This window comes from Sciurus vulgaris (genome assembly GCF_902686455.1).
Source record: "Sciurus vulgaris genome assembly, chromosome: 4".
NCBI lineage: Eukaryota > Metazoa > Chordata > Mammalia > Rodentia > Sciuridae > Sciurus > Sciurus vulgaris.
Genome location: NC_136464.1, coordinates 17,108,668 through 17,131,687, shown reverse-complemented (window position 1 = coordinate 17,131,687; position 23,020 = coordinate 17,108,668). Strand labels below are relative to the sequence as shown.

The window sequence follows — 23,020 nt, the reverse complement described above, 5'->3', positions numbered from 1 at the left end:
AGGCCCCGTCAGAATCCTTCCAGCACTCCCTGCAGAGTGTGGCGGGCCCACCCTCAGCTTTACTCCTGCGTGCCTTGGGAGGACCCCCAGACCTGTCGGCAGGTAGGGCGAGGGCCCACAGCCTCTAGGGAGTGAGGTCCAGAGCTGAGCACACTGGGCCTCCAGCAGCTGCTGTCCCTTCAGTTCTGACTCTCCTGGGGTCAGGGCAGCAGTGGCATCTGGTAGTTCCTGCAGCTGCTGGTCTCAGTGGAGGAGCTGCCTTTCTAGAGGGGTCACCTCTTTTGAAAGAAGTCTGGGTAACCTTTCTAAGCCATAGCTCAAAAGGTGCTGTAAATCACAGGGGTAGCTGTCCGCAGGTAAGTCATAGCATTTAAAGGGCAAAGGAACCCATTCTGAGGGCAAAGGAAGTTAATACAACTTTGTTCACCTACTGTGTGCACAGCTCTTCAGATATTTTTTTTTAAACTTCAAGTAATTGCATGAGGCTGAAATGCCCCAGGTGACATTTTCTTAATCTGATTTGAGCCACTATACCAGTCCATCTAGAATGAGATAATTGTTTAAACTGAGGCTGTTGGAAGGAGACGAATCCTAGTGACACGTTTTGCCATCGGGATCATGAATGACCTCATGCTAGGATTGTGAAGAGGCCACTCTTGATCCTTTTCCTGCTCCCATCCCCAGAACTTGCTGCTTCCTCCCCTCCCCCTCCTGTACCTAAAACACTGCGTCTTCTCTCAGGAATCCCACGGCCTCCGCACCCTCCAGACATATCTCCGTATTACCCGCTTTCGCCTGGCACCGTAGGACAAATCCCCCATCCGCTAGGATGGTTAGTACCACAGTAAGGAGTTCCATTTTTTTAATTTCCTTTTTGTTTCTTACATGGGCATGCTTATTATTTAGTCTGTGCATGTGTGTGTGTTTCAGAGAACAGGGTTGGCGGGAGGCCCCGGGGCAGATGGTACTGACGTGTCCATGGGAACGCAGGAGGATCGGAACCTTCAGATGGGTCGTGAAGGGTCCCCAAAGGCCCTGTGAACTGGGTGCTTGGGGAGTCGCAGAAAGCTTGTGGGGCTTCCACCCTTTGAGGTTGATCTTGGTCTTCTGCTGGTGGCATCCCAGACTGTGAAGTCATGTCACTGTGGTGACATGCTTGACATGCTGAGTGCTTCACCCAGCTATGAAGGGTGGCAAGGGGTAGCTGGAGTCCTCACTGCAGATGTGGGGCGAGGGCGTGGGAACAGAGACATCCTGGCTCTGAAATTCAGGGGTGGACTGGGGCTCTTCTCTTACACTTCCGGTGTCCCCAACCCCTTTGCTCCCATCACTTCCAAAATTTGACGGTGGAAAATGTTTGTGTGCTGAGAAGCCCATGATTTAACCAGCAACTCTCTGGGATCCTTGGCACGTTGGGTGCTTCTCCCAGCTACGAAGGGTGGGGTGGGCGGCTGGAGCACCCAGTGTAGCCCACGGGGCCCTTCTGAGTGGTGGGGAGATGATTCATCTGCCCTTCCCAGCCTCAAATCCTAACATTTTAGCATCAGAACAGAAAGGCCTTTCATGCATAAACATATCCAGTGTTTTGTGCCACGTGTACAGTGTGCCTGAGCAGGCGTGTCCTGTTTTGTGATTGTATGTTTGTGTGTGTTTCTCCACATCTGTCAGTAACTTCTGCTCTTTAGAAAACACAGGACAATTGTTGAATGCTTAAAGAAATCCTGGGTCTCAGGGAAGCCAGCCATTGGTAGCCTTAAAGAAAAATTGGGGCTGATTCACTCCCTAGTTCCACTTCATTGCTCTAGTTGAACAGGTTCTGGGATGATTTTTAAAGAATAGGTTGGATTAAGTATTGGTTATACCGAATACCAGCCCTTGCACAGCTTCTCTTTTGTGTTACTTTTGTTTGGGGGAGAACCGAGCTTGAGATTTTGACCCATTTCTTCTTAAATTGATGGGATCCAAACCTTGATAGTTCTCAGTCATCTTGTGCCTGGTTTGGCTGATGGGAAGATATTGAAGACTAGATAAAAAGGAATAGCCAACTCAGACAACCCTCTGTCAGGAAAAGTTGTGTGTCTTTCATGAGGATGCTATTTTGCATGTTGCTGTATTTTTTAATTATTGTAATGAGGTGTGATTGTCTATTGGTTACCCACAATTCTTCTTGGGGACTCTCCCCCCGGTAACTCTTGTCAACACTTGTTAATTTGACAAAAGGCTACAAATTAAGCTCTGTTAATTTAATGTTTTCTCACCGAGATCTAAATACCGAAAGAGGCCCAAAGCGCAACTGAAGTCCTTTGATTCACTGTACTTTATTTTGGTATAAATTTACATTCATTATTGTTTTCCTTTGGATGTGTAGCCCTCAATTAGTGTGATGGCTCCATTAAAGGAAGCTAGACTTCGCCTTTAATTATTACAACAAAACACCTAGTTTCAGCTTGGGGAGAGGGTCTCTATTGACATAAGCAGAGGTTATAAAATTTAATTAGCCATTCCTATCAGATTTATGGCATTCAAATTGTTCTGTGTTTCTTCCCTTTGATCCTTGCTGTACAATCCCCAAGATTTTTGTTCTGATCAAATGAGAATAAAGCTGACTGTGCAGAGAGAACTTTCCCCAGTTCTTCTTCCTGTCCCCACCCCCAGCCTTGTTCTTCAGTCTCTCATCTTGTACCCCTTCTTTGTAGGCAAGGTCAGCCAGTGTACCCTATCACGACAGGAGGATTCAGACACCCTTATCCCACAGCGCTGACCGTCAATGCTTCCATGTCCAGGTGAGTTCCAAGGGCCATGGCCTTGCAGGACTGTTTAGTACTCTGGCCAGCCACCACGTGGGTGTCTGCGCCCTGAGAGTGCAAAGCAGGCGTGTAACTAGGTTTCGCTTCTAGAAAAAACTGAGCGGTCACCTGAACTTCCAGGGAATTGAGGCCTTTCTAGGTGGAATCTTCATAACTCAGCCAATGGGAGCTTTGGATGTTCAGAGATTTAGAAGGCAGGATAAAACAGTTGGGGCACATGGAGCTTTTTAAAGTTTTATTTCTCTCTTGTCCTGAATGAGGTGAGAAGGGACGAAATGGAGGTCATTTTATTATGATACAAAGAAGAGTTTTGTGGAATGATTTTTACTATTTTTTTTCAGAACTCAGATTCTGATTGAGTCACCAAGAGGGACCCGGTACCCTCCCCAGCTCCAAGCAACATTGCCTAATAAAAACTGTATGAGCCACATAGGGATTTGGGTATATCCTGGTAGCCACATATTTTTTTTTTTTTTTTTTTTAAGTTTTACAGGTAAAATGATGTTTAGTGGTATATTTTATTCATCCCAATATAGCTGAAATATAATAGGCGATCACCATACAACAGCGGATTACGGAATTTTACCACCCCCATCCCTCTTTTTTTATTTTTTTGGCGGGGGTGTGTGTGTGCCTGGCCACATTTCAGGTGCTCAGTAGCCAAATATGCTGATGGTTACCATATTGGCCTGTGCAGCTCTAAATCCTTAAAAACAGAAAAACATCCAGTGCATGTTGACAGTCATGCATATTTCTATTTAACCATATAAATATCTATATGACAAAATTCCATATCTCCTTGTTCTCATTTCCCTCCCTCTAATTAATTCTGGCTAATTTTTCAGTGACTGCTAGTTTATTTACAAACTGGTTGGCAGCAGTATGTTTAAGTAGTCACTAATTGCCCCTAATGATAGTTTTATTTTCTGTTCATCTGATTTTCAGTCAAGTTAATTAAATCGGTGGAGGTTTAGACTTTCCTGATGGACTGAAACAACCAATCCATTTTGATGATGGCATATAATTAAATTAGCATGCATTACACGGCAAGGATGCTGTCCCAAGCCTCTTCCCTTCTTCTCTGTGGCCAACACAGGGGCAGCAAGACCAGAGACAGAAAGTCAGGCCAGGATGCCTCTGTTCCTACTTACAGAACAGTGGATTTTGGCCAGGGAGAGCATAAGAATCAGACCCATTGAGAAAAACAAACCATAGCACGTGTAGTGTGGGTAATTATGCCGTGGGTAGCACCGCAGGATCATTTCCCACGTGTAATGACATCATCTCAATTTCAAAATCCAGTCGGCATTAGGCGGGAAAACGCTTTTTTGTGTTCTTGGACCACCGAGAGGGAGGACGTCACTCTCGTTAGGGATCATGGTCTGTGGCCTCGCCAGCACAGCAGCAGTGCGGGAGCCTCCCAGGAGGGGCGCTGCCTTGGCACCGCAGCTGGCCTCCCCACGCCCCCGCATTTGCGTGGTACCCGATTGGTTTTCTGTGTTTGTTTATTCGATGCGTCCAGAGGTTGAAAGCAGTAAAGTCGTAGGATAGGAATCGGGGTTAAGCTTATCGATTGAATTATCATTAGGAGGTGAGTCGATGATTTATAGGTGGGCAGCGGGGGGGGAGGAGAGGAAGGGAGCGTTGGGGAGAGGTGAGGGCCTAGAGGTGCAGGGAAGGCGGCCGGTTCCCCAGGTAGGCCGTATGAAAGGTAGCTAGTTAAAAAGCGTATACAGCAAATTAAATACATTATTGTGATAATGGGGTGACAGAAGTATAGGTCTATTATACTTATGGCAGTTATAGCAAATGTAGGCAGCTTGCCCTGTTCCAGAACACCCTTTGATATTCATTCTATTCAGCAGCGGGGCCAGGACTTCTCAGAATTAAGTGATGGGTCATTATACTTTAAACACCATGGAGAAGCCTAGATTGGCAATTAAACAGCTCTTGCTGACACTCACTTGTGCCACCCTGTGACCCCCTTTAGATTGAGATGTTGGAGCTCCGGGCCCTCAGCCTGCTAAATTGGTGCAAGGCTCTCCTCCTGACGAGAGCGGGCTCTGAAATCTGCCGGCTTCAAAGGGAGCGAGATCATGTATAAACCATAATGTGGGTGCACCGTGGCTCACAAAAAATAAGGCAGGAAGAGATGAAATGTTACAAGTGCAAGGGGGAAAATGAGAGAATAATGACAAACCTAATGCAACTCAAAGCAGGAGTGTGGCACGGGAAGATGCATCCCACTGCTTGTGCATCAAATCAAGGCCGGCAGATGACATCCAGTTAACAGAAGCGTGTCAACAGTGAAGTAAAGTGAGCGTGAGTAAGGGAGAAGCCCCTGAGACAGCCAGAAACAAAAATTAGTTGTCCTTAACAAGTTAAGGTTCATCATTATATTCTGGCTTGGAGCCATAAAAGCAGACGGGGGTATATAATGAGCTGCTTAGAATTTTTAGGGTGTTTATTGCATTTCATGAAATAGTTGTCTGCAGAAGGGGATTTCTTGAGCGAAGGAATGCACACAGGCCACATCCACGTCCACACGCAGTCGTTCTTTCTGCTCTGTACATTTTCTAGAGCGGTGACTGTGTACGGATAGAGGAATGCAGAAGCGTGTGTTCTTTGTGTCTGCACCCAAGATTTGTCCCCACCCCAAAATGACCTCCTCCTGGTGTCTGTGTTCCTCTGGTATCGTGTGTCTGTACGTGTATGTGTACGCACATGTACGCATATACTGTGTGCTTTGCGTGTGTGCACTTATGTTCTGTAGGAAGGGAACATACAGTTTTGAGGAACGTCAGGCCCAGCACGCCTCCAAGAACACAGGAGGCCTTCAAGCAGTGGGAAGGAGCAGGGGTAGCTTGGGAGGAGCCCAAGTAACTCCCAAGGGCTTGCTTTTCCTTTTATAGTTATTTTGGGGGGAAGGGGTTGGAAGTTGTTTGTCTCTTCACCCCACCCAACCCTTTTGGGTCACCACCACCACCACACATACACTCTAAAAGTTCTTAGGTGATTCTCTTAAAATAGTCATGCCAGGAGGAAGCACTGGGGAATGATGTGGAGCTGATTTCCTTCCCTGCGTGTATGATTGTGTCAGAATGAACCCTGCCAGGATGCTTGACTGTGATGCACCACTAAAAAGATCAAAAAAGAAATCAGTACATGAAACAATCATACCATGGTCGCCAAACTTCAGCACTTTCTTAAACTTGTAAAGGCGCTACAGAAGTGGACCACCTCAGGGTGGAATTTCAAGGTTAAGTGTCCACAGTACCTCTGGGGCCCCTGCAAAAGTCACTGTTCATCGATGTTTATGTGTCTGTTGATCTGTTGTAGGTCTGTTTGTTGTTTAATTTTTCAAATTAACATTCCATTTTGACTAAATGAAAGCTCTCTCTGATCCGCTTATGGGAAGAACTTTGTGATTAAAGGTTCTTTGTAAACAAGTGTCCTGATAAAGCCTCCTTGAGACCTCTAGTTCCCACAGGAGGTGGCTTTCTGAAGAGGAGGTTGTTACCCCCTGGGTGGTGGTTGGTCCAGGCTCCTCCTGGGCGGGATAGCCTCCCTGTGCCTGGCTTGCGTGGTCCTGCCAGGTTGGAGCAGGTGCTGCCGTTTTGTGGTCCTCTGGCTCCTACACCCTCCACGTATGCATCGTGCGCTGCTCTGAACCGGGAGGCAGGGCTCAGAATCTACTCGTCCTGCCCAGTTGTCACTTTGCAGATGGGCCATGAGTGCTTTGACATTCACTTTGTGTGTCCTGGCTCAATTGCTTGGTTGGGAAGTGGTAATTCAGGGACTAAAATTCAGAATTGAATAGTATGAGAGAAGAAAGCGCAGACTTGATCTTTAGTTAGAATTTTGATTGTTGCTCAAGAGGCTTTTTTCATGACATACAGACAACATAGTACCTAAAAATGACTTAGGACTTTGAGAAAGGACAGTCAGTACTTAAAACTACATATGTGTGTGTGTGTGGGGTGTGTGGGGGGTACCTTTCTATGAAATGATACGGACTTATTTAAAGTGTCCATGACTTATGAGACCCAAATAGAAAACATTTGAATTTTTTCCCTATCTTTCTTCCTCACTCTTTCCCATTCCTGTCAAATGAGGGACATAGCAACGAAAGAAAAATAAAAATTTTATTGCACTCCATCAACAGAATGAGGCCTAATGAGGCCTGCATAGCATTGTCAGAAATGTATGTATATTTCAACCACGTTAATATTTTATTTAGCTGTCAATATACAACAAAAGAGTTCACCTTTCATTCTAGAGCAGATTAGGACTTAGGAAACTGTCTTCTTAGATGCCACTAACAATGTCTCAAAAAAAGTGGACATGCCATTTCCGGCAGGTAGCCCACGCCCGCCTTTCCACCCAAGTACATCAGTTGAATTTGTCTTTTGCTAAAGATGTTAAAAATCGTAATGTCTCATGTCAGTAGCAATAATGAAGGGGAAGACTGGCTTTAATGACATTATGAGAATCATTATGTTTAATTTATCACTAATTAGTGCTGACAGGTTTCATATGCCGTGGGTGCCTTTCATGTGCCTGTTACGTGCTGTTTTTTCCTTTTTTTTAATTGTGTGTACACATCCCTCCTCATTCATCCATTTTGATTCTGACGATTTACACAGCTTCCTGTCTTCCAGGTTCCCTCCCCACATGGTCCCACCACATCACACTCTGCACACCACCGGCATACCCCATCCGGCCATAGTCACGCCAACCGTCAAACAGGAATCCTCCCAGAGTGACGTCGGCTCTCTCCACAGCTCGTAAGTGTCCCTCGCCATCACTCCTCTGTGGCCACAGCGTCCAGCGAGTCTGTGGCTGTGCTGCGGCCTGTGGTGGTGGCTGCGCCCCTGTGTTGGCTTCGTCTGCTTGGGCTGCAGTGCCCACGCCACCCGGCCCTGTGGGCTCTGGGCTCCCCTGTGACGGAGGAGAAAACACACCGTGGTGGGCTTCCCCGGTCGTACCCCTGTGGGTTAGGACAGAGCTCTTTTGTGAGTGTGTTTGGATGGCCTGGGATCTGTGGCCACTTCCCTGTCTTCTCACCCCAGAAGGGACCATTCGCAGCTGCCGCGGCCTGCTTCCCTCGCCTGGGGAAAGTTGTCTGTTTGTGAAACTTGAAGTGATTACAGAGTCTGTCGCTTGCCCACGCCCCTCCCCGGCTATTTTTGTTCCATTTTCTGGGGTGGAGGAGCCCGAAAGTGGAAGCATGTTTCTGTTCAACACGGCAAGGCTGGGGCGTGAGGCGGCCGGGACAGCGGCTCGCTCTGGAGGAAGTCGGACCGTGTGATGGTTCACTGGGCTGTGTGTCCGTTCTGTCTGTATCCAGAAAGCACCAGGACTCCAAAAAAGAGGAGGAAAAGAAGAAGCCCCACATAAAGAAGCCCCTCAATGCATTCATGTTGTATATGAAGGAAATGAGAGCAAAGGTCGTGGCCGAGTGCACGTTGAAGGAGAGCGCGGCCATCAACCAGATCCTCGGGCGCAGGGTAGGCGGCCCTGACCCGGGGACGAGGGGAGGAGTGGCTCCTGTCCCCAGCTCCCTTCTGAAGCCTTCGGGGGGGACTCCACCAAGTCAGTCCCCAGCACTCAGGCAGCCGTGAGCATAGTCTTCCCCACCCCAGAGGGCAGACATGATAGTTGGACATAGGTCTGCTTAAGCAGGCCTGTGAGCACCAGGACCAACCAACTCTCCGTCTGTCCCTGAGGCCATCTCTGGACTTGCTCGCTCCCAAGGAAGCGTCAGTCATTCATCGACTGTGGTCTGGTTGATGATGTTGTTTTTGCATGTCTTTCTCTGTGCCACCCTGTGTCCCCTCCAGTGGCATGCACTGTCCAGAGAAGAGCAAGCCAAGTACTACGAGCTGGCCCGGAAGGAGCGACAGCTTCACATGCAGCTGTACCCTGGCTGGTCCGCGCGGGATAACTATGTAAGTGGATCATTGCCGCAGGACACATTCCCTAGAGACGCGTTACGTCCAGTGGGCAGAGGTTGGTCACTACCAGCTTGAATCTGACTGTAGGACCCTTCATCCTGCCCACTTCTGTGACCTTTCCATCTGGCCTGATCCCTTGGAGGTGTGTGTCTTCGCTTCTAGTCTGGCTGTGGCAGCATGCTGTCCTCCTCCAGAAAGGAGGAGGAAGTGGGAGTCTGTTACCCAGCCCAGGATCCCTGAGCTCACTGGGGGCTGTGCACACTGTCAGGAGAGCAGCCTCTAGGATGCACTCAGAGGGTGCCTTGGATGAGATCGCTCAGCGGCCATCCGTGTTGTGACTTTGTAGAGCAGACCATGGGTGGGGTCAGGGAGAGAGCCTGTGTCCTCACAGGACTTGCGGCCTGAAGGAAATCAAAGCAGTGGCCTTACACCATGGGGTACTAGAAGGGGGAAGCCTGCCTTCTCCAGAGAGGGCATATCCCTGAAATGACCGGAATGTCCCTAAAGTAGCTAGTGGAGGTCGCCCTTGGCAGGATGGAAGACATCGTGTGTGTTGTGTGATGTGTGTGTTCCTGGACCCTGGTGGCTGCGGGATTTGCCTCATTTCCTTTCTGGGGTTTTAGGAAACGCCCTGGTTGGAGGATTACTTGCTGATTGCGTCAGCAGCCCCCACTCCTCTCCCATAGGCCTGCGGTCCTCTGGAGACTGTCAGTTCTCACCGTCTCCACCCCTACATCTTCCCCCGTGGCCTGTGGGCTGGGCTCCTTCTCCCCCTGTATGCACCAGACACCTCTTTCTTTGCATGATAGTCTATTACATGGCATTTCCTTCCATAGTGATTTGCTGTCCACTCTGAGGGGAAACCACGCCATCTTGGTGGCAGCCCTTCCCTCCCGTCTCATGGGTGTTGTGGACCCTGGAGAGCCATGTCACCAGCCTGTGCTCTCTGCTGGGCATCATCCGTGGTCAGGAAGCTCTCTGTGTATCGCTGATTGTAGCCTTACTGCACACTCGGCATCGTGGGGATCCAGGGTCAGGTCAGACGGTTTTGCTGTCTGAGAACCTGGCATCCACCAGGAAACCGTGAACACGTGCGTTACTACGTGGCAGGTGGCTTCCTGCTTGTCCTGGCCACTTACCTCAGGTTTCCACCTTCTTTATTTTCATACCTTTAAGCGTGTGCTTGCTCATCTACTTACTGTGTAGACCCAGGGGAAGGGAAACCACTGGGCTTAACTGCCCCGCTCCTGCCTGTCTCCCCTGTGTCCCACCAGCCATGACTGGCAGCATCAGTCTGCATTCCTCCTTGGGCCTGAAACAGGAAGGAGTAGTAGTACTGTCCGATGGCATGGCTGCTCTGCCGAGAGCCCTTGTCACCCACGGGTGGACAGAGTGTAGCTGCTTGGGACCTTTGCTGCGTCCTCAGCATGCGTGCCAAGCGGATGCCTTTTTTCTGGAGCTGAAAGGAAGAGTGTGAGAAAGTGATGGCTTCCCACAGGCTTGCTGCTCACCCTGCCTGAGCCTGAGGTGGAGCAGGCAGCAGCAGGCAGCTTCCACAGCCCGCCGCCGCACGGTTTCAGGACAGCTGCTCTCCTGAGTCATCTCCAGGTCTGCTTGCTGTACACCCAGTTCTCTGAGGGATCTCCAGTGGGTACCACACAGTGGAATCCAGCTTCTCTGTAGATGTCATAGCTCCAGTGGACCTTTGGGGTCACCCCAGTAGGGCTTCCTATACAGCTGTGCAGGCCAGACACTGTGTAGTTCTAGCTTGTGCTGTTTATATCAGGGTCTGCGGCAGTGGTGCCCCCTGGAGTTGTGCAGGGTGAACTCTCCACAAAGGGACAAGCTCAGTGTTTTGATATCTTCAAAAGAACGGTGTGTTGGACTTGCCTGGGAATCGCTTAGAGTGTTCCCCGAGGCTTTCTGTGATGTTCTTTCTAGGCTTCAGAAGGTTCCAGAGGCACTTGATGTGACTTTTGCTCACTCAGAAGGTGGCTTGGTGTGATAGGCAATTCCTGGGGGACTTGAGGTTTGGGGGAGGTCTGGATTTAGGACTGTGTGTTTTCTTAGGAGTGTGTCAGGTCCCTGATGTGAGGAGCATGGGCACACACTCAGTCTTCTTCCACACCTGGGGAACAGTCAAGGAGCACAAAGTGTGGAATCATGGGTTGCATGGAGTTTTGGGTTGTGGTGGGAACTTTTCTTCCTTAGCTCCCTTGGACTCAGGAGTTTTTGCAAATTACTCTTGTTATTGTGGTTCTTGTCCCAGTGGTTCTTCTGGGAAATGCTTTTGAACTTGCCCCTTCCACAGCCTTGATGTGAGCCAAGGGGTGACAGAACTTTTTAATGCTACTTTAGGAAAACAAAGTCACATTTGGATGGTCAGACTTGGTCTAGGGTACCATAGTAATGCCTCACCCCCGCGTCATATCAGAACGTGGGTTTCTTCCTGCCTCTTTGACATTATACACCAAGGAATAGAACATGCTTAAGCGAAGTGCTGATCAGAAGCCAAAACACATTTCTCCAGGGACACAGGCCCCATGCCCCAGGAAAACCAAGCTACCTTCTCTCTCAGCTCTCAGATGGAGCAGAGCCCCACAGCATGTCTCCTGGAGGGCCCTGCGGGGCCTCACACAGTCTGGGTTCCTGTCCATCATTGTTCTTTTCTCTTCGACTTCATCCCCATACCGTGAGAGTTGAAGGTGTTCTGCAGCACCCAGGAGTGTAGGCCACTGCAGTGTCCTTCCCGCCAGGCAGGGTTAGTGCTGTGCGGGGAGCAGGAGTGAGCCTCAGACCCAGGTGAGGGGTTCGGCCCACTAGCACCCTGCCAGGATCCCAGGCAGGCCCAGGCTGGAGGACGTGGATGACTCCATGCAGTTCATCACCCCTAATCTACTTCCGAGGGCTTCTGTGCTGGGCCGGCATCACTACATAGTGGGCAGCAGAGCCCTGGGGTTGAGGCCGGGGTGCCGAGACCTCCTGAGTCCCCGTCCTGGGCCCGGGTCTTGCTGGAGTGGCGGTAATAGCTGGTGTGTAGGTTGTCAGGAGGCGTAGAGCACTCAATGCGCGTGGCGCTCTTAGATCACACCCAGCCCGAGGCAGTGCGCGCTGGGTGCCAGCTCGGTCAGGAGCGTCCGCCATTCTCCTCACCAGGTGGTCCCGCCCCTACCAGGGCTCCATGTAGGATTTTCCAGCTGCTTGTCATGTGAAGACGTATCTGTACAACCATTCTGTCTTCCAGTTTCAGTAAATGACATGATAGTCAACACTTTATTACTATGGTAGGCTTGTGCCAGCCCATTTGAGCCAGCTGTAGGCCGAGGCAAGTGTTCTGATCACCTCTGAGGTCGGCTGGACCTGAGCGCCCGGGCTCAGGAGGGAGGGGAATCAGACGCGCTCAGACCTACCCATATATTAACTTAGGTCGGGTTTCTTGCAACACCACCTGGTGATATAAGACAGGCTAAGAGGGGAATTTGCTTTCTCTTGTGGATGTCCACCCAGAAGGTAACCCCGGGTTGTGTCCCATCCACCACCCAGTCTCTTAAAACCCGTGCCCAGGAAGTGCCCACTCTGGCTGTCCTTTTGGATCCAGAAGAGGGGAGGGCAGCTCTCTCCCCTACCCGTCACAGAGGACATCTGACCCTCCCAAGGGGGGCTCTCAGAGCCCTTCCCACTTGGCACTTCACCCCTTTCTGAATGCCCCGCATCCTGTTCTCGTCCTCCCTACTGTGTAATCAGGTGCCCTGGGTCGAGGGGAGGATGAGCGAGGTACCTGAGCAGAGAGGCGTTTTGCTCTCAAGAAGCGCGCATCCCTCTGGATGGGGCCCAAGCTCAAGGGATCTGGGTGAGAGGGGTGGGAGGTTGGACAGACTCCAGGGGCAGGTGAGAGTGGAGATGGCAAGAGGGTGCCCGCCTCTGCCTTCGCCCAGGGGAGCCCAGGTACCCTCCTCCCGTCTTTCTTGAGCTGACTCTCTGTGTTTCCTCTGTTCATCTAGGGGAAGAAGAAGAAGAGGAAAAGGGACAAGCAGCCAGGCGAGACCAATGGTGAGTTGTGATCCTCAGGATGGAGGAGGAAGTGCAGTAGCTGGAGGGCCACTCTTATGTTAGGCTTCCATCTGGGGGAGGCAGGAGAAATTCAAGGCCAGGACATGGGGGGGTGCATCTTAGGCAGCCTTTTTATTTATGCTTTTTAATTAATTGCTTCATGACTGCCCTTTTAAAGCTAGTAACATCCATTGTTGCATGAAAAAGCACATTGTAATTCTAGTGGAATGTGTTTTTAAATAACTGCAAAGCCTGTAACTGGAGAGTGAGCGGCAGGCATGCCTCTGCGGGGATTTAGGCAGTCTGCTTATTTTGTATGTGTCTGAGGAGGGCTGAGGAGGGGCCAGGGAGCAGGAGGGGTGTGAGTGTCGGGTATTAACTGGGCTGTTCCTGAATGTTCTGATGCATGCCTTTACAGTGGTAAATTGCACCCATTTTAAATTAAGGAGGTTTGTCATTCTCTAGAGGAATTAGAAATACTGCATAGGCAATCTCAGAGGTCCCTGGGAGAAGACCAGGCTTTTACAAACAAACAAACAAAACTCTTGAAGGCTTTGTATAATTTGTTCTTTTTTTTCAGAACACAGCGAATGTTTCCTAAATCCTTGCCTTTCACTTCCTCCGATTACAGGTGCTAATGTCATTTTGAGTCATTAAAATAGTTGATAAACTGTTTTTTAATTTTTCTTGCCGTTATAGTTTTATTAACATTAAACACGTATGACATTTGAACATCCTTTAAAATGACCATCTACACGGTTTCGTATGTTTCGGTAGATTTTTTTTTTTCCAGTTGCTTTTGTTGTTTTTTGAATTTAATTTAACTTCTGTTTTGTTTATTTATTTTTCCCATAACAGTTGTTTAAGCAGCAATGACAATGATTTAGAGCTGAACTAACTGTGCAAATTGAATATGCAGTATTTCTTTAAAAGAGACTGGTAAAGAGAAAAAAAAAAATGGAAGGAATTCAGTAATAAACCTCCTTAATCTAATGGCATTTTTTTCCATGGCACCCACTAAGTTTTCTCCCACAAGCATGCATCCGCAGTATGATTATTTTTTTCCTTTGCTTTTTTTTATTTTAGTTTTTTTCCCTCCCTTTTGCTTTTCTGCTTATAATTTGCAAATCCACTAGCGTTTTACTGACCATGCCTGCTTCAATGCTGCTGTGAGCTTCTAACTAACCCTTAACGGCTCGTCCACACAGCCTGTTGACCTCATTCTGTTCCTCTCTCAATATTAACGAAAAGAGATAAAAAAGAAAAGACGGACATTCCAAAAGCTGCAATATCCCAAGACCACGACCCTTTTCTTTCTTTATTTCTTTCTGTTTTGTTTCGTTCTGTTCTTTTTTTTTTTTTATTTGTAGTTTTTTTTTTTTTTTTTTTTTTTTTTAAACTGTTATACTCTGAGAAGAAAAAAGCATGTTACAACTTAATTCCCTCCTTCGCTTTATTTTCTTCTGGAAAAAAAAAAAAAAAAAGAAAGAAAAAGAAAATTGAGAGGAAAAAAGGGAAAGCAGAACTTAAAAAGAGGGAAAAATAATTGAATGAGTGAGTTCTCCAGTGCCTAACTTCCCTTTGGCAGCTCAAACTGAATCTGAGACACAGTCCTTAAAGAAGGGATACTGCAGCTTTATTTGCAACAGCTAATTTCAAAGTTGAATAAGAATGTGATTTTTACCTATTTTTTTTTTTTTTTTTTTTTTTAAAGTAAAGAAAGTTAAAAAACAAAAGTCAATATTTTGCCATTAGTAACCAGGTCATTGATTTATTCCCTTTTTTATTTTTATTTTTTTCTTATTTGTGTCTCTCTCTCCCCTCCCTTCCCTTCCCTCCCTCCCTCCCAATCTCTCTCTCTCTCTCTCTCTCTCTCTCTCTCTCTCTCTCTCTCTCTCTCCCTCTCTCCCTTTCTCCCACGTCCTCCTCCTCTGCTCGCTCCTTTCTTGAACTCATTCAGACCTGAGCGCTCCTAAGAAATGCCGAGCGCGCTTTGGCCTTGATCAACAGAATAACTGGTGCGGCCCTTGCAGGTGTGTATAGTCTCCCAGATTCGCTGTGCTGGTTTGCAGCTGGTCTCTTCCATTCTTCCCCCTTCTCTGGCCTGTTGCTTCATAGCTCTGTGTGTGGATCATAGGAGACACGAGGGAGTGGGACATGCCAAATGTGTGGGCTCGATGAGGGATGTGCTTGTTCTCCCGCTGCTGCTAGCCAAAATGCCACTGTAAAACAGCATCACGTGTGCCTCCTCGGGTCAGCGACCGCAGACCCCAGCGCGCCCTCTCCCAGGGAATGTTGCCTGCCAACCCCCTTGTGACAGCCCAGGATCCTCATCCTGGCCTAGGTAGAAGCCAATGACGTCACCTTCTCCCCTCCTCTTTTCTCTCTATTTTTATTTATTTATTTTATCGTTGTTTTTTGGTTTCTGGTTGTTGTTTTGTGTGTGTGTGTGTTTTATTTGCCCTTTTTTTTTTTCTTTTTTTTTTTTTTTTTTTCATTTGACTCATAGAAGTCCTTTCCTTTCATGCCCTTGGTGAGGGACGATTACCCAATAGAGCCAAGGTGCTGTAGAAGACAGTAAGCTGTAGCTGAGATCTCACATCCGACTGAGCACGACCCACCATTGTGTTGTATTTTTTGTGTTTACCTTATGCTAACAGATGCAAATACTCCAAAGAAGTGTCGGGCACTGTTCGGGCTTGACCGACAGACTTTATGGTGCAAACCATGCAGGTATATTACCACTGCGAGGCCTTTGGGAAAATCACATCACTCTGTTCTTCTGGTACCTTAGTGTGACAATTTATTTTGACCTCTTTCCCATCTCCTTTCCCCACTGGCATCAATGACTAATGATCCTCATTCTTCAAAATTTCCTGGCTAATTTCTTGCTGTTTCCTCTCTCCACTTTCTCCTCCTCTCTTTCTCCCCTGCTCTTCCAAATAAAGTATCCCTGGTGGCAGGACTAGGCCATGGCCTTAACAAACACGGCTGGACACCAGTGCTTTTCCTTGGCCATCCAGCGTCCTGGCCTGGCCCGGCCTGGCCCAATGAGTGCCTTGGTGGCCTGTGTCCTGAGTGTAGAGAGCCAGCAGTTCTCAAGTTTGGACCAGTTACACTTGGCAGCCAGAGCATCCCTGTGCACTCGGGAGCCTGGGCACTCTGAGGAGTGCTCTGGGGCAGGCTTATTTTTTTCTGCTCCCCCTCAACACCCCTGGTTGTTTTGTGTTTTAAAACTACGTATTTCTATACAGAGGAGCTTGTGTAGCTGACATTGTTTTACAGTGCTAAAAAAGAAGCGTGGCATTGACCGGCATGCACCAGCTAAGGGACTGTGGGCAGCAAGGCCTGCAGCCCCATGCTGCAGCGTCCCAGAGCCACAGACTTAAAAATGCATGCACAGGTGTGCACGACGTAGCAGTGGTTCCTAACAGAGCAGCCCGGAAGAGTCCAAACCACACCCCGTGTTCCTCCGGCAGGTTCCCGCCCCACTCTTCTCAGGGAAGCTGTAGGTACTTCCTTGTTGGTGGAGGGCTACCAACTAGTTCCTGTCTCATTTCCTTTCCTTTAATGACCACCTTTGGTTAAATTTGTTGTTTCTTTGTTCTGATACAAGCAGTCTTTGAATTTGGAATATTATGATGGTAGGTATCTCGACACCCCAACACGTGTCCCTGTTTGTAGTGCCTCCTTGTCACGTGTCCCTCTCCTCCATGCCTTTGCCATGTGCTCTGTGTCTAGACGTTAGAACAGATGTCCATCCCATCACGTGCATGCCCACGAGTCTGCTGTGTCTCTGACCCCCTTCTCTGAAGCCAGTACTGAGATGGGTGAAGTGCTCCTCTAGCTGACCCAACAGATGATTGGGGAGAAAGGGCCCAAGGCAGGAATGAGGCAGGTGTCCTGAGTGAGGGACTTGGGACCTTAGATGGTCCCCCAGTGGGAGAGGAAGTCCCTGGTTCTCAGAGCCGGCAGCTCTCAAGAGTGTCCTTGCAGCACATCCCTGGAGTCTTCTCTGGAGCACAGAAAGGAGTTCTGTGATGAAGTTGAGGTTGTAGGTATGTAATCAGGATGAGCCAGGGAAGACAGGCCAGTGCATCTGTCCACACTCTATACCAGCCAAGCTGGGAGATCCTTGGCCAGGAAACGTTCCTGCGACACTGTGCCGTGGCAAATCACTGGCTGGTGGGAGCCTTCCTCCTGAGCAGTAGATATGTCTCACTGCCACCTACGAGTGTGCCTCACAGTGACAGTGGTTCGGGTTCCCAGTTGGTTTATTCTGTTCATGGGGAGCGGTTTATAAATCCCCCCCCCTTTTGTTTGTTTTTGTTTTTGTTTCAGAAGCAGCTGCAGCATATTAGATTTGGCTTTTTTTTATTTCCTTCTAGAAGTTGCTACTAACATTGACCTGGACAGGCATCCCTTCCTCACCCAGCCCACGCTTGCTGAAAGCCAGGGTGGAGTATTTCCTCAGAGACCGGAATTTTCTTGATATTTTTTTTACCAAAAAAAAAAAATCCGCCAGCCTTTGTAGCTCCAACCTTTGTAGCTGCCTCACGTTTTACCAGCGTGGTTTCCATGTGCAGTTTTAGGGGCTGTTGGTGTGGCTGCAGATGCTGAGAGGCCATGGTCTGAGGAGCAGCTCAGCAGGCCCTCTCCCCAGATTTTCTTCCTGCCTCAGCCCCCTTAGAACATTTCCAACAGCTATTTTTCTTAGGGACATCTGTTCATACCTTAAATGTATTAGCAAATTCATTTCTATCATTTTTGAGGATATTATTCCAAAACAGGATCAGAAAGAGTCCTTAGTTTCCTTTCAGAATAAATATGGAAGAAGCTAGCTGTGGCTGCAGATGCCTAGACGGGTGGGTAGAGCTTGGGTTTCATGTAACCTGTAAAGTAACCTGTCCCTTCCCCCCCAAACTCTTTCTCTTAACTTTGCCATGACCACATGTGGCTTAATGTGAAAATCAATAGGACCAAATGTGCTTTTAAGAAAAAGTGGGTGGTGGGGGGACAGAGAAAAGCAGTTGCCAACCGAGGCATTTCCTGACGCGTGTGTGTGTCCAGCTGCCTTTCCCTCAGCCCTGTTGGGGAGCATCGCTCCGTCACCATCGTCCTTGTGTCCCATGTTCACAGTGCCCATGCATCCCCGTGATCTGGAAGCTTCATGTCATAAGGGGGGCGGGGGAGGTGAGGAAGGCCCTGAGAGACTCTGCCAGTCAGGGCTCCTAGCTCGCCACACAGGGCTCCTGAGTTCACTCGGCACTCGAGAACATTCTCACCCGACTCTGTTTTGAGCCCACCAAGTTGCTCTTCACCAAGTCTCTTCACTCTGCCCTGAGCGCCTGGAATGCTGCTTGATGCCACCCTGTCTTCTGGTCACCCCCCCTTTCCTTCGCCTGTCCTTTCCGCTCTCATTTACCTACCCATTGCTTTCTCAGTTTTGCATATGCCTCCCCCTACCCCCTCTTTTCCTTCCTCCATTTTAAAAATGCATGGACATCTTAGTTTTTGAGCATGTTTTGATCTGCAGGCTTAGATGGTTTAAAATGGAAAGGCTTGATTATTTACTTATTTATTATAGTTCCTGGGATGGGCGCAGAACCCTGTAGTCTGTGCCAATCTGTCCCAGGGAGCAAAAGGAACTTCACCATACCGTGAGGGGGGGCTGCCCCTGCTCCCCCAGAGTTCCTTCCAACCCAGAGGGGACAGACAAACCTGAGGCCACAAGCCCCAATGGGTCTCGGCCTCTAGGAGGCCAGCAGGACCGAGCATGCTTCCTTCTACCCTCCTCTCCTTCCCTTCCCTGCCATCTTGCAGAGTCCACAGCCCATGCACTGACAGGTGTGGGGCTCAGAGCAGAGGGGGAGCTCAGTACACCCCTATCTCTCAAAGGCCAGTGACACTGTCCAGCAGTGGTTGCCTTTATGCAGGCAGCGTCTTGGCCGTGCTGCAGTGGCCAGTGCTCACACACTTGTTTTTAGATGGAGTGTTGCGGCCTTGGTTCTGACTGCATATTTAAGGGTCTTTGGGTGAGCACATTTCTGTTATCTGCATTATTTTTATAGCATTAGTGGGTTGATCCCAGGATCACCTTTCCTACCAAGTGTGATCCCATCAGACTGGGATTAAGGGTGGGAGAGGCTTTGAAGTCACATGCCCAATCTCTTGAGTTGATTTTTCCCTGACTTCATCCTTTGATGATAAGCAAGAAAGGCTCTGAAATTCACATTCCTATTCCTTACATACATGGGTAGCGGAGAGGGGAGGTTCCGGTTTTGGTGCAGAGTAGAGTGAGTCTTTCTGGTTCAGACATGACGACCCCAACCCAGGAAGGTCCATGCTGCGATTCCCTGGCACTTCTTCTTTGTGGTCACTCCTCTGTGACTGGCTTGTGCTGCGCCCTCCACTTCCTGGCCTTAGCATTTTGTCAAGGGCATGACAGCTCTCCATCCCATCCTCACTGTCTCTCCTTCCAACCTTCTCACCAGGGGGTGGGGGAGGGGAAGCCCCAAATCTTCCAAAAAAAAAAAAAAAAAAGATAAAATGAAAAATTTAAAAAAAAAATCAAGTTTGAATCTTAATTTAATCCACAACCTGCAGGCCATACAACCAGTTATTCTTGTTCCTTTGGATCATTTTCTGTTTTTCTTATTCTTGCCCCTCCCCCACCTTTGTTTATCCTCTTCTACCTTTTTTTGGTGTTTTTTTTTTTTTTTCTTTCGATTTTTTGTTTTGTTTTTTTTTTTTTTTTTTTTTTTTTAGTTTATTTTGTTTTATTTTTGTTCCCCCTCCCCTCTCACCTGATTCTGACCTCTCTTGATTTGGTGTGGTTCTTAACAGACAAGCCCGAAAGCTCTCTGGGCGCCGGCAGCCTTACGGTGGTGGTGTGTTAAACCTTTAAGCTTCTTGCTAGGGCTGCCTTCAGCTCTGTGGGCTCAACAGTCAGCATTTTGAGTCTCATTGAAAGAGGCGGCTGGGGAAGGAGCTCTGTCTTTCTCTTTTAGACTCATGCACACACACACACACACACACACACACACACACACACACCATTGGGGGCTGGGGTGGCAGTGGTGGGATTTGGGGAGGGGGGGCAAGGAAATGTGGCGGGAAAGTGAAGGAACGTGCAAGCCCAAGGAGAAGTGAGCGTTTCTGTTCATCTCCGTTTGGACAAAGCCACTTTGGCCAATGGGTGCCACCGTCCGCAGGTGACGCCCGTCAGTCTGCTCACTAGCTGGGCAGGGGTGGGCCGCGGGCGGGCCAGCAGGTAGGGCGCCCTCCTGGCACCTCGCGTGCGGAGCGGACCTAGGGCAGGGTCAAGGGAGCCAGGCGCCCGGCAGTGCCACCTGCCCTGGCCCCGAGCTTTAGCTTGACTGTCCCCTGGCATCCCTGCCCGCTATTCACAGATGACTCTCTCCCCTGTTTCTAGGAGAAAAAAAAAGTGCGTTCGCTACATACAAGGTGGAGGCAGCTGCCTCAGCCCACCCTCTTCAGATGGAAGCTTACTAGACTCGCCGCCCCCGTCCCCGCACCCGCTGGGCTCCCCTCCCCCCGACGCCAAGGCACAGACTGAGCAGACCCAGCCGCTCTCGCTGTCCCTGAAGCCCGACCCCCCTGGCCCACCTGGCCATGATGCCCCCGCCGCCCGCGCTCCTGCTGGCTGAGGCCGCCCACGGCAAGGCCTCCGCCCTCTGCCCCAACGGGGCGCTGGACCTGCCGGCCGCCCTGCAGCCCGCCCCCGCCCCGCTGGCGCAGCCGTCGACGTCTTCCTTACATTCCCTCGGCGCGCTGGCCGGGCCGCAGCCGCAGCCGCTGTCCCTCGTCACCAAGTCGTTAGAGTAGTCGGTGTCCCGCTGCTGTCCGTGTCCTCGGCCCTTGGTTTGCGCCCCCGCCGGGAAAGCTTTTGTTTGTACTCTTGATTTTGTGCCACGTGGCTACATGAGTTGATGTTTATCGAGTTCATTGGTCAATATTTGACCCATTCTTATTTCAATTTCTCCTTTTAAATATGTAGATGAGAGAAGAACCTCATGATTCTACCAAAATTTTTATCAACAGCTGTTTAAAGTCTTTGTAGCGTTTTAAAATATATATATATATACATAACTGTTATGTAGTCGGATAGCTTAGTTTTAAAAGACTGATTAAAAAAACAAAAAGGAAAAAAAAAAGAGAGACGCAATTTTGAAGCAGCCCTCCAGACGGGATGTTGGTTCTGTATATTTGTATTAAATACGAGCTTGCGAACCAATCATTTTACACCTGGTTTTAAACCACAGGGGCACGGTGGATGCAGTGCCGTGACTTTTGTTTTGTTTGTTTTTTGTTTTTTTTTTCCCTGTGTGAACAACTTTTATTGTGATGTTACTTGTATGTTTAAATGTACAGAAACAAAGGGTTAAAATGTGTTAATATACCTTGTTCCATGGTGTTGTTCTTTTGGGGGGCGGGGATGCTACGCAACAATTATGGAATCACAACGCTGTTGGACCAGTAGTATTTATTGCTTTAGAGATGCTTGTCGTACCTGTACGTCGTCCCTTTTTTAAATATGTTTTCCTTTTTCTTGAAACTGTATAAAGTTTTTTTCCCCTTAGCATAAGCATCTTATATATAACAACTCATTTGTACAAGGTTTTTAAGTTTATATATAAAATGTGTATATATTTTTTTGTTTCCCTTTTTGACTTTTTTTTTTTTTTTTTTTCTGTATGAAACCCAGATGCCGCCAAATGGACATTCATAGTTGCATTAAGGATCAGTAGCATTAACAAAAGTTGCTTTAAAAGCCATTCTGTAAAACAAGACTTGAACATTAGTGAGGGAATCTTAGGGAAGCTGTCTGAGCAACAGTGGGAACGGCCCGTTTCCCCTTTGAACTCCTAGTCAAATGCCCTGTGCCCTTAGGACATGGACTGACCGTGTGCAAAACTTGATGTGCCAAAATTCTCAGTGACTTTAGCTTTCTCCCTCTTTTTGATGCTGTACTTTTTGTTCACCATGTTTTGCTGTGATGTTACATAGGTAGATTGTATGTAGTTTTAATGTCACCTATAACAAAATGTGTTTGGTAGCAGATTGTCCAGAAAGCATTTTAAATGAAGAGGTATAAACCCTTAAGGGCCAAAATTCTGTATATTAGATACTCTTAAACGAAAAACCAGCTGCGCTTTTATGTATACACACGACATACAAGTAGGTAGCGAACTTTAAAAATAAAAAAAAACCTAGGCATGTGATGTTGCAAATGCTGTATAAAGCTGAAAGCTGTTCATTCAGTACCATTGTAGTTGACATGAAGCGATTGTAAAACTGCTCGATTTTTCTCTGGTTATTAAATGCTAACTATAACATTTTTTGTGAATACTTTGAATGTTTCCTAACAGTTGTGACGTTACTGTTCCGTTTTATGCTCTTATTCCGAGTTCATTTTTAATGGTTTGGAAGCCATTTTTGTAATGAATAAATGTTCATGCTGTACAGTATCTGTAGCATGCCGTTCTGGATTAATAAAAGCAACTTAGTATGTGCAGATCAAGGCTGGTCCCTTGTTTGTGTTGATTTGGATTTTTATCTCTTTGGCAATTGAACCTGCCCTCACCGGGAGATAACATTCCCAGGTTGGGATTTGAGACCACGTTGTGGGTTTTTGTGTGGTGACCAGAATAACCAAAAGGTGGTTTTGCACTCTTCGAAGGGGTGACTCCCCTCCCCCATCCTAGATGCCCATCTGGTTTGCCTGGGTACCTGCTTTGTATCAAGTGTCATTTGTAGTGAAGATTACCTACGGAAATATGGGTCACTGGAGCATCTTTCCCCGTATTCAACCATGCCACTACCAGAAAGTGGTTCAATGAAGAGCGGATGTCACTTGTTCGCCTGTGAATACTCTGCTATGTCCTGTTTGTGCCTATGTCCCTCACAGTGTCTAGCGGAAAGGGTTTAATTCTGGTGAATGAGACTGGTTCACCAAGAGTGGCTTAGGAAACCATGGTTACTGCCTGGTGACCTTGGATGTAGAAGTTGCCTGACTTCTTTTCAAGACCTTTCTATAAGCAGTTGCCCTGAAATCCTTTCTCTATCAACAAGCAAGTGGATTGTTAGAAAACTGGATCTAAGTGATAGGCAGCGGTCGTGCCATATTTGTGGGACCCAAGTGCCTTGGCTGTACACTGGCAAGGGTGCCAGCTTGTTACCATC

At 48.2% G+C, this 23,020-nt stretch overlaps 1 protein-coding gene across 1 annotated transcript in view; it reads left to right on the top strand.

Moving 5' to 3' along the window:
- The window catches only part of TCF7L2 (transcription factor 7 like 2), a gene marked incomplete at its 5' end in the record, with an annotated part of 181,670 nt that extends 159,312 nt beyond the window's left edge, over positions 1–22,358 (top strand). Inside the window, 10 exon segments of the mRNA XM_079137515.1 lie at positions 742–832; positions 2,697–2,783; positions 7,469–7,594; positions 8,158–8,317; positions 8,651–8,758; positions 12,766–12,814; positions 13,395–13,445; positions 14,775–14,847; positions 20,250–20,430; positions 20,432–22,358. Coding sequence (XP_078993641.1) covers positions 742–832; positions 2,697–2,783; positions 7,469–7,594; positions 8,158–8,317; positions 8,651–8,758; positions 12,766–12,814; positions 13,395–13,445; positions 14,775–14,847; positions 20,250–20,430; positions 20,432–20,662 — 1,157 coding nt within the window. The 3' untranslated portion in view covers positions 20,663–22,358.
- Positions 22,359–23,020: the final 662 nt, after the last annotated feature.